This window comes from Limulus polyphemus, unplaced genomic scaffold, assembly GCF_000517525.1.
Source record: "Limulus polyphemus unplaced genomic scaffold, Limulus_polyphemus-2.1.2 Scaffold2991, whole genome shotgun sequence".
Lineage (NCBI taxonomy): Eukaryota > Metazoa > Arthropoda > Merostomata > Xiphosura > Limulidae > Limulus > Limulus polyphemus.
The window spans coordinates 93,693-105,888 of NW_013668601.1; the positions used below are offsets into that span (position 1 = coordinate 93,693).

A 12,196-nucleotide genomic window follows, 5' to 3' on the forward strand; every position below is an offset into this window, starting at 1 on the left:
ATTTTGTGCTTCTTCTTTGAATGCATAAGTTATCTTGAGATGTTTAAGTCGCTTATCTTCACAGTTTCAACTGTTAATCTTTTCATATTTGTTTTATTTTAATTTTATGATGTTATTGCTGTACTTTGTACCCACTGGAGTAATGATGAGAGCAATAAATCACAGTGAGAACCCATTAGCTGTTTTCTATAGAGTTTATTCAAACACCAACAAATCTTTGCAATCATGGTATAACTGCAGTAAGCCTTGGTGAATCTTACACACTTGGATCTTCAAAAGTAATTCATGTAGCATTCAAATATGAATTGTAGAATATAAGAAATATATTAGTCACCAGAATAGAGTGTCCCAAAAGTACCATAATTTACCTTGGTTAATAAGTAAACAATAAATGGGTTGAAAAAATTCTGTTAGCCATTTAAACCAGTAAAATGATGGTGACACAACAATATATTTTTACCAAATGAATACTCTACACATCAAAATCAAAAGGATTATTGTAAACTTGATATAGAACTGAATTTGCTATTGTTATTGGTTATAAACATGCCAGTCTTCCAGTGGGATGGTGGTATGTCTCCAGGTTTACGATACTAAAATTCTCCTCTGTAGACACAGCAGATAGCTCGATATGGCTTTGCTATGAAACACACATAAACATGACAATCAATCTAAAGTTGCTTAGCAAATGAAGAAGGTAGAAGGCTCAAATTTTAGATTTTCATGTAATTATCTATAGTTTGTGTTTCTAATTGACTGAAAACTGCAACAGTCTATTGTACAAATTAAAAATTTTGAAGTGAAGAATTTGAAGCTACGATCTGTCACACAACACAGAAAAGTGAAAATTGAGAAATTTCTAAACATTTTCATGAAATTAAGAAATTAAAACAGGATATAAATAGATGAATTATAAACTGTTTTAGTAATATATCTATTGATATTATTGGTAATAAAGTTATTCAATTAAATTTTGAATATTACTGTAAAAGGTTATGGCGTATACACTTTTACCCTGAAATAAAGAAAGAAGCAAGGTAAAGTGACTAACCTCCCCCCACACAAAATAAAATTGGTTATACATTGACTGAAAAAATTTTGTGTGACTTTTTATCAGAACTATTGCAAAAGAAATGTAAAATATTTGCTTACTTTACAAGTTACTGGTGACTATGAATATTATTGAGAATTTTTCCGGATAATTGTGTTAGTTGTATCCTCAGATAATTAGATTAAGCTTTTTGTATGTTGATAAGGTTGTATAATAAAAGAATTTATGAAAAAGTAAGTGATGTTTTAAAAAGAAACATTCTCAAATTAGGATTTTGGTAGTTTCTTTCTTTTTACATAGATTATATGGTTGTGGGCTATGTTATTAAATTGTCAAGTATCAGTGAATCTGTTAATTAAGATTTCAAGTTTGTTTCTAATCAGCTAGTAGAGTGTCAAGTCCAAGAGAAAGACCTAAGTAATATCTCGAGTAAGCTGGCTATGGCTGAACTTCACATAAAGCAACTTTCCCTCAGTAGCGAAACAGAAAACCCGCAACAACTGGAAGAAGTACACCGTGCCAAAATTGATCTTGAGAAAAAAGTAACTGAGGTATAGTGTTATTGAAAGTTGTATTAAAATCAGGTATACTTACCTTTCTAATACTGATAGCATATCTTTGTTGAGTAATTACTCTCTTGCTGTCAACTACCATGCGACTCAAAATTCTGAATGTCCTTGATTCAATGCAGAGGAATTGTGATATTACCAATAGTTCTCCACTCTTCCACATAACTTATTATGCATATGTCAAGAGAAGTTACAATAAACTCTGCTTTCTCTAAATAATTCAGATTTTATTGTTGATACTTGTGTTGTTAACTTCACTCACCGTGAATTCTGATCTCAATGTTAACTACTGCTGCAAGTTTTTGTACCAGTATCAGAAATTCTGCAGTTCTTTGGAGACTTTACTCGTGTGGTTTGCATCCTGAATATGGGGAGGATGTTGGTGGCCCTTATTAATCAACTGATATCAATGTTAACTACTGCTGCAAGTCTTTGTACCAGTATCAGAAATTCTGCAGTTCTTTGGAGACTTTACTCGTGTGGTTTGCATCCTGAATATGGGGAGGATGTTGGTGGCCCTTATCAATCAACTCGTTAAAGCTTATAATTTTTAATTGTTTGCTGGTCCTTAGTTGGTTTCACATTCTTGTAGATGCTCATTTTCAAATGTCTACTTTTTTTTTCTCGTGATAAGTACAAGAAGGATAAAACAAAACTGATCTTTCACTTAGATTGAACAATTACCAAATTTGTTTATATTTTTTATTTAAAGAAGGATGACGAAGAGAACTATCTCAAAATGTCATCCTTCTTTAAACAAAATATACAAAACTTGGTGATTGTTCAACCTATTATTTAATTTTGGATGTTTTCGTCGCCTATGCAGTTTTAACTATATTTGATCTTTTACTTAGACCCTTTTGCCCTCATTGTTGAAGAGCAGGATTTGTTAGCTACCCTAATAATAAAGAAAGTTTTGCTAATCTAATTATATGTTTCTTAAGCTAAAGGGTGCTCACATGATATTTATGTCATTTTTTCTTAGCCAGTAGTTTCCCAATGGTTGCTCTTCTCATTCTAAGGCTATGGCTTTCTCAAGATATTATCTGAAAACATTTCCTATTCATTCTTTCCATATTAAAGAATGCAATTATTTTAGTAGGTTGGATAAAAGCATATTATATAATCAGTAGCTTAATGATAAAAATATGTAAAATAAATAAAAAAGTGAATTATTATGTGTTTTGATTTCATTATTTTTTTTATATTCTTTCCTTACCTTCGTAAAAAGTGAGTTATAAAAATACAGTCCTTAGAATTTTTTGAAAAGGGCAATAAATTTTCTTTAGTTACATCTAACATTTAGAATTATCATTTAATCTTTGTGGTTTGTGTTCACCCTATGGAGGTGTTAACTATTTGTAACTAGCTTTTATCAGTTTTGCACAACCAAATTGTGGAACAATAGGACGTCTTAATTATTAAAACTTAAAAAGTTGCCTAAAATGGAGTTATTATTCATTGGATAATATGCACATATAGTATTAGGGATGTGTACAACATTCTATATTACTAATTGCAATTGTTAAGACTAAATAGATAATACTTTACCATATGAAGTTAAGTTACTTGATACTGTAGCTAGTATTAAGTTTCAGTAAATTATGCTTTTATGCCACCTTTATTGCCCCCCAGTGGCACAGCAATATGTCTGCAGGCTTACAATGCTAGAAACCGGGTTTCGATACCTGTGGTGGGCAGAGCACAGATAGCCCATTGTTTAGCTTTGTGCTTAAATCCAAACAAATAAAGCCACCTTTCATATATTTTTAATAATATATTTAGTTATCCTTGTAGAAGTTATTATGACCTCGTAGAGCAGTTAAATCTACATGTGGACTTAATTTTTGAGTTAACAAAAGTAATGATTCATTTTTGCCAAGTGTATTAAATTAGAAAAATTAATATTTTATGTAAAAACAAGAGTTTTTACTTTCTTAGTCCCTCTGTATAGGTATAAATTTTAATATTTTTATGAATTACACGTGTTTATGGATATGAAAAGTTGTCTTCTACTCTTTAGTACAAAGAATCAGTTCAGAGACTGACAACAGAGAGAGATCAGATGTCAAAACATTACCAGGACTACGTTCACAAGCTGAGTCAAGAACTTACATCTGCTAGAGATGAGGTACCGTAGTCCTTTGTTTTGTACTTTTTGTGATACAAGTACAAAACTATATGTTAACCGGTTTCTAAAATGTAATTTCAACTCTTCACAACTGGAACTTTTGATGTCGTCTCAGATTTTAAGTGCTTATCTACAGAGCTGCCCTCCAGTACAAAGAAAGTACAATTTTATTGAATAAGACTTGATTTATGTATTTTTACTTTAAAAATTTGGGAGAAAATATTTTTTCCCTACACTCAAAAGGTTTTTCAGTTTGTTTTTATAGATATTATACAAATGAAATATGTTTTATAAGAATACTTTGAAAAAAAAAATCCAATAAACTGCTTTTGTCAGAATGGCTAACAGCATTATTTGTAACATGGCCAACTGTTTTTGGTACAGGTCTTTGTTGAAAAGGCTACCAAGCTGGTTATTCATAAGATTTTTGACAAACAAATTCCCCGTCACATCCAACATGGCTGCCCTTTCAGCTGTGGGAGTGTAAAATTCAATCCCACTATTTGTTGGTAAAAGAATAGCTGAAGAGCTGCTGGTGGGTTGTGTTGACTAGCTGTCTTCCATCTAATCTATCAGTGCTAACTTAAGGATGGTTAGTGCAGATAGCCCTCGTGTAGCTTTGCACAAAATTCCACACAAACCAAACACACAAATTCACTTTAATAAAGTTGCCCAGATATGCCTTCAACTCAAAGAAATGCACCTAAGTGATATCAGAATAAAGAAAATTTTAATACAGAGTGAAGTCCCAGTAATTACAATATTGGAAAAACCAGAACAGTTACTGTCAACCATGCTAGTTAGATTTTAAGGTTTCTCATGGTGTTAGAGATGAGGACACATTATTTAAGCAAGAGCTGTATCTTCATTAAAGACAATAACATCATTTTTTAACCAAGATAAAAAGTTCTCAACCGTACGAACAGAAGTAAATATACATGTACATATCAATGTGCAATACATACTTGAAAAAATTATAAATGCATTTGGATTGTAATATGATTTTTAACTCAAAATTAAACAACAATGGAAGATAACAGTGTGTATACTTGGTACTGTGATGATCAAAACACTTCTAGGACAAGTTTTGATGTGTAATGGAAAAATAAATTAAAACTACTTTAGAACAAAAAGTAGATGTTCAATTCATGTGAGTATAAATATGGGTGTTGATATCTTTTATGAAAAACATTTTAGTGCTTTTTAGCTCCTGTTGGTATTCAGTCTCTTTAACAAATGCCTGAAGGTTTCTGGACTGACAACCTATTTTGCTGAGACGTGAGTCAACACTACATGTAGGGCTGGAAAAAGATTTGTATATTGTATAATAATGGATTCACATGTAGCCCTACATTGCAATTAGCTACTTGTCACAGGCAGAAGATTTTCCTGTGTGGCTTAACTAATTTACATCCACTTCACCCATGGTGGCTAAAGCTTTAAAGAACACGTGTCAAAAATGTTTAGCACTTTATGATGATTTACAGATAGTTCAGTTATTGAACACGTGCATAAACAACTATGACAATCATATTGGTCAGAAAAAATAATCTTTTATGTAGTCGTAATAAACTTTCTGATGTTTCTGATAAAGTACAGAGTGACAAATGTTCAACAACAACATAATATCCATCTTCAAATCCACATAATAAAAAGTTCCTGTGAACAACAACATAATATCCATCTTCAAATCCACATAATGAAAAGGTTCCTGTGAACAACAACATAATATCCATCTTCAAATCCACATAATGAAAAGTTCCTGTGAACAGTACTGGATATTGCTATCTTTATTCACTGGTTAGGCTACATCTGAAGAAAATTCAATTCAAGCACACACTAAGTGTATATCATATGACTTCCAAATGATCACACAAATTATACTGAGGATTTCCTAACAGGCAGTTAGAAGATGAGTAAACATCAAAATATATTTCTCTATTTCTGGTTATAATGTTTGTAATAAAGTGGTGTGAGAACAGAAATCTTCATAAGGTATGAAGTAAACAGATGTATCATTGTGTTGTTATGTTGTATAGTTTTAGGAAATTTGGTAATAAAATATCGTACAGAGAAAACAATTCCATAGCTCACAATTCTTTAAATATAATGCAATTTGTTAAAACTTTATCCGGAATGTAAACTGAATTTACACATCACAATCATGGCAGTTCTCATTGGCAGGCACAATAGAGACTTATGATTGTATAAGAATACCAATTTCAAGTAAATAGACTTACAGCTTACAAAATAAAAATGTATTGGACTGCAGTAGAACCTTTAAGAAAGTAACCCTAACTACCTTTGCCACCAAAGGTGTTTCGAGGTTATGTTTTCACCACTGTGTGAACGTGTGTTTGTCAGCAAGATTTTTCAAAAACAGCTGAATGGATTTGGATTAAAGTTGGTGTACATTTGGACTATGACCCAACTTAGAAGTGATTAGTTTTTGGAGGGTCAAGGACACAGCAAGGTCATGAAAAGAATCCCCATTTGTTAACATAGGGACCAATTTTTTCGCACTATATTTGCTATATAACTCAGTCAAAAATAATTAGATTTTGATGAAACTCGATGGACATATAGACACATTCTTATTTTTTAGATGAATATGATCAATATGTTTCTTTGTTTTCAAATGTATGTGAGAAACAGCTATATATAACTTTATTTTCTGACTGTTTGTAAACAACTGTTTTCTATAATGTTTACAAAAGTAATCAAACCTAGTGTATTTATGAATTGGTGTTAGATGAAAAGTTGTAGTTATAACATAAATCCTGTGACATTTATGTACATTCATTTAACAACACTAAAATTAAAATTAACTGCATTGATATTTGATAAATATTTAGGAACTAATTTTTTTTTTACAGTTGAACCAAGCTATTGCTGAGAAAGCTGCTCTAGCTAAAGATAAATCATCATTATCAGAAAAGCTTGAACTCTCCGAGAAAACTAAGAGTAAGCATTACTTGTACTTTATATCTGTAGAGATTTGTTGAGTTGCTGTTTGTGTTCGTTTCCTTAGCTTTTACACCTTAAATGATATGGATATTTGTTAAGTTTGATTTCTTACTTCTTTCTCTAGCCTTGCATATATTAAGTAATAGAGATTTGATAATATTGAGTTGTTGTTTGTTTCTCCAGCCTTGAGGCCTGGCATGATCTAGTGGTTCACAGTATCGAAACCAAATATGCTTGACCTTTAAGTCCTGTGAATGTTATAATATGATGGTCAATCCTACTATTTATTGGTAAAGAGTAGCCCAAGAGTTGGCGGTGGGCAGTGTTGACTAACTGTCTTCCCTCCAGTCTATCACTTCAGAATTAAAGAGGGCTAGTGAAGTAAGCCCTTGAGTATCTTTACATGAAATGCTACAAACAAAAAACTAGCCTTGTATATGATAGATAACGTAGAGATCAGGTTCTGATAGTGTCATTCACCGTGGGGTGGGAGTGATTGAAATACGATAGTATCATTCACTCTGATTAGAATCTCATAGTGTCATTCACCGTGGGGTGGGAGTGATTGAAATATGATAGTATCATTCACTCTGATTAGAATCTGATAGTGTCATTCACCGTGGGGTGGGAGTGATTGAAATATGATAGTATCATTCACTCTGATTAGAATCTGATAGTGTCATTCACTGTGGGGTGGGAGTGATTGAAATACAATAGTATCATTCACTCTGATTAGAATATGATTTAATCAATCACTGTTTTTTTGGGGGGAGAGTGATATATTCTTATTGTATGGATCACTGTCGGGGGTGATGGATTCTGATAGTATAATTCACTGCTAGAGAATGACAATTATATTATAATTGTACCCACACAGTGGAGGGAGCTCACAGATTATGCATGTTTGTATTGTATCATTCTTTGCACCAAATATTGGTTTATTTACTTTTAGATTTTATTGCTTCGAAAGAAGCACTAAGGAGGTGTGTGGTACATGCTCTAATTTATTTCCATTTAGCGATGCTGTTAAGTATTATAAATCTGATTGAGAAATTTTGTCCATTAGAGGCATCCCAAATTCGGTATCAGGATGCTGAAGAGTTAAATCGGAAGTTAGAAAGTCTGAGTACAGAAAATGAGAAACTCAAGAAAGAAATTGATTGTCAAGTGAGTCAGAGTTGAATTCTTGTGTAATGAATAGAGATTGATAGACAAACGTGTTGAATTAATGGAGAAGCTATGGAAATCAGTTCTATTAAATATAGTAATGTAATACTTTGTAACTTTCGACTGGTCATTAAAATTGTTCACAAAAAGTTTCTAGCTCAGCCAGTCAAGGATGAATTTTTACACATCTTGATATATGAACACAAACTCTATCTGAGATATTATAACCTTCAAGGCATCAGCTCTGTGACTTATGTTTTTGTATTTATGAATCTCCAAAGTTTGAATATAGTAAAGTCTGTAATATTGTAGATGTTTTAAGATGATTATTAACAATGTTTTAATGGTTACACAACATTCTTCAAAGTAATTTGATGACAAAGAACCTATTTTTTTTAGTAAGTAAAAGTTTAGATAGTTTGACTGGTTGTACATTTGTAATAAAGTTTTCTTCATTACCCAGTCAAGCTGTCTCCAAACTTTTATACTCCAAAGCAGGCTCAAAAGTGTGTGTGTTTCCGAATATGATTCATAACAATAAGAAACATGTATAATAAGTTATCATGCAAGACCCTATACATGAATAAGGCCTGGCAAGGCCAGGTGGTTAGGGCAATCAACTTGCAAACTGCTGGTCGTGGGTTTGAATTACCCGTCCCATCAAACATGCTCGCCCTTTCATCCATGGGGGCATTAGAATGTGATGGTCAATCCTACTATTCATTGGTAAAAAAGTAGCCCGAGAGTTGGCAGTGGATGGTGATGACTAGCTGCTTTCCCTCTAGTCCTTGATTGCTAAATTAGGGATGGCTAGTGCAGATAGTTCTCATGTAGTTTTGAGCGAAGTTCCAAAAAAAAAAAACGCACAAGAATAACTTTGTGGATAGATTCCAATCTCTAAAGGTACATATAATGATTTTGTTGTTGTTTTTTTATGTTAGGTTTCAAGCAGTTTCTGTTAACAGTTAGTTTTTAAATAAAATCATTCCTTCAAGTATGGTCTGTTATAAGTTACAGCTAGGATGTTCTACTGTGTTTTTCTATAAGATGTTGTATTTTCTACTGGTATCAATTAGTATAATTTCTTGGAAAGGTATAGAATGTTTGCTTATTTAATCTTTGTTTGAACTCTTATTACACATTTAAAATAATGTTTCTATAAGTAATATAGATATATCATCCTCACTCATTGTTTATTAATTAATAATCCTACAATCATTTCTGTTTCTGTATATAATAATTTTGTTATCTACTGAAAAAATTAACCAGTTTATGTTAAATACAAATGATTGTGATATTGCTCATATTTTTAGCTATGAGTTTTATTTTATTGTAGATAACTTGAAACTAGTTTAAAAAAAGTTGTTTTTTATTCTTAATTAATTATAGAAACTTACACTTTTGTTGTTTATATCATTATTTCCCCAAAAACATTTTAAGAATTCAGACACCTAAGTCCAAAATAACATCAAGGGTGGTTTAGGTTTTATTTTGTATTAAAGTTGTTTCTGAAGGAAAAAGTGACATTCAGTTATTTTTAATCTACAGAAACACCTAAATTTTATTTGTTGAAAGTCTTACGAGAAATTATCAAAAAGACAAAATTCATTTTCTAAACAATTTATAATTTTTAGATTTTAACATGAAGTTCCTAAAAATTTAACATAAGTTAATCAGCACGAAGTGTTGTGGAGTTTCAACTGGTTGGAAATTTGAAAGTGTATGTATTTTGGGGAACAGGGGCTTATGCAGAAATGTTAGTTCAGCATATATTAGTAATTTATGTATAGCTTATGAAGTATTAAAACCTTGATGGAAAGAACTAAAAAAACGTTTCTGCTATTTCATTGAATGCTGAAGGTCAGAGACAACGCTCACATTAGCCACCTGTTGGAAGAGCGAGAGTCAAAGCTGGAAGAATTAGAATCTGCCCTTTCAAGACAACAGGAAACTCAGGTTGACAAGACTCGGCTTCTGGAAACAATGCAAAGTGAAAAGGTGGCTGCTAGCAGAGCAATGGCTCAGAACAGGCAGCTTAAACAACAACTGGAGGAACTACAAGATGGTTTTGTTAAACTGGTACTGTGTGTGTGTAATTTAACTAATAGCTGAGTAATATGAGCCATCTTTGTGTTTTGATAGACATTCTACACAGTAGGGTATAACATTTGAGTTTATTAATTACAGAGATAATGTTTTATGTTGATAAGCAGAAAAGTTTCTGGGGAAATTTAGTACATTCCTTGTATATACTGCTCAATTGGAATAAATGGCTGATACGTAAAACAGACATCAGATATTCAGAGCTCGGTTTTTTAATTCAAGTCAACTCCATATTTCATTAAACTAATTATGCCTTGTTTCTTCTTGATATTGACATCAAAACTTTTTAAACTATAAAGTTTTAGGTTAGCTCCTACTATTAATAATTTAACCCTGCCTATTGCCCTCTATGTAATACTTTTGCAGAAAAATGTTTTTAAAGAAAACATTGGCAAGATAAGTGACCAAAAGTTAGTATCAGATTTAATATTGAAGTAGTATCTCACTGAAATACACAAAAATGATTTTTTACACAAGTTTCAGGTCAATGGGGAGTCAACAGGAACAAAGCAGTGGATATTTTAAGTTTTGTTTAAGGATGCTATTATAATAAAAAATTGTTTTGCACGTGCAAATATAATGATTATAAAAAAAGTCGTCGGAGCATGTTTGAATATTTTGGTTCTTTAATGGTATTTTTGTTTTCTGAAAAAAGAAGATAAAACAAAGCTATAGGAGATCTATTGAAAAAGTAATAAAGGAATTTTCTCATTGTTTATCATAATACCAAATTTATAATTTTGAATGTTTCAGAACTAGTTTTAAACTGAAAAATATCTTTATATAGTACTTCTTGGCATATCAAATATCTGTGCAATATAAAAAAAAATAACAACTATATAGAAACAAAAGATTAAGAGAAGTGCAATAACAAAAGTGGTCATTCAGAGTAATCTTTGTGGCTCCATGTAACAAGAAAACAGTTACATAAATGATAACACTTCTTTTAAAATTAAAATTCACCTCATATATCATATTCGTAGTACTATATCATTAGGGTAGTAAATGGTGATGAAATTCCAGTGTTTTTATTTTACTTTTTATTAACTTCTTCTTCAGAAATAATTTTGTAAAAATTTGAAATATCGAAACAGAATCATAATCTCGATGAAATTCTTTACAATGGTAAATGATGAAGGTAATCTCCATATTTAGACTTTTTTTCAGTAATAGATTATTGTTTGTTGTTATTTTTTCAGAAATAATACTGTAAAAAAAGTCAAAATATTGAAACAGAAAAATAATCTACCTGAAATTTTAGTTAAAGTGGTTAAACATGGTAAAGTGACCTAATAATCTCATTTGCTTATAAAATAATATACTGTTTTGTTTCTGACCTGAAAATGTAAAGAATATATTTTCTGTGTATTTCAGTGAGATACTGCTAGAAGTATGATATTTTGATCACTGGTTATACCTGTTCCCCTTTGAATCTGACATGAAACGTTCTTAATTTCTGTTAAGAAAATAAGCAAATTAATTCATTTTAATCTAGAATTTTGTTATGAGAGTAGCTTTCGTGGTTTCTAAAACTTATTTTGAGATTTTCAAAAAAAGTATGAAAGTCACTAAGTCCTAGCTAAATAAGGCAAGTGTTAACATAAATACTTCAGTAACTTCAAACTTTATCTTAAAACATATGTCCTCTGGAAAGCAGTCGTAAAAAGTCATAAACATTGAATTATTTACCTTTACACTTGGGTTTTTTTCAAGAAAGAATTGTTTATAACTGTTGTTAGAATGATGACAAACTGAAGCTCACTGATGAACTGTATCACGAACAACATATCAGTAAGGAACTAGGAGAACGGTTGTCAGAACAAGAGGAAGAACTTTCTGAGCTTAAAGATCAGGTAGACAAAAAAATTATTAAAATCTTTGTTTTCTCTATTAATAACCATGTCACTTGACATAACTGTGTGTACTGCATGTGGGTTGTTATGATGATAATCCTCATATGAAGAGGAAGAACTTTCTGAGCTTAAAGATCAGGTAGACAAAAAAAAATATTATAATCTTTGTTTTCCTTATTAATAACCATGTCACTTGACATAACTGTGTACTGCATGTGGGTTGTTATGATGATAATCCTCATATGAAGAGGAAGAACTTTCTGAGCTTAAAGATCAGGTAGACAAAAAAAATTATTATAATCTTTGTTTTCCTTATTAATAACCATGTCACTTGACATAACTGTGTACTGCATGT

General features: G+C 31.3%; 1 protein-coding gene across 5 annotated transcripts in view; it reads left to right on the top strand.

The window, feature by feature from the left end:
* Nucleotides 1-12,196, top strand: part of LOC106468392 (golgin subfamily A member 2-like) — a 42,996-nt gene that overhangs the window by 16,152 nt on the left and 14,648 nt on the right. For all 5 annotated transcript variants that reach the window (XM_022396734.1, XM_013928813.2, XM_013928814.2 and 2 more), the window contains exons 9-14: nucleotides 1,435-1,602; nucleotides 3,644-3,751; nucleotides 6,628-6,715; nucleotides 7,785-7,885; nucleotides 9,746-9,964; nucleotides 11,728-11,841. In XM_022396734.1, coding sequence (XP_022252442.1) covers nucleotides 1,435-1,602; nucleotides 3,644-3,751; nucleotides 6,628-6,715; nucleotides 7,785-7,885; nucleotides 9,746-9,964; nucleotides 11,728-11,841 — 798 coding nt within the window. The remainder of the gene's footprint in view (nucleotides 1-1,434; nucleotides 1,603-3,643; nucleotides 3,752-6,627; nucleotides 6,716-7,784; nucleotides 7,886-9,745; nucleotides 9,965-11,727; nucleotides 11,842-12,196) is intronic.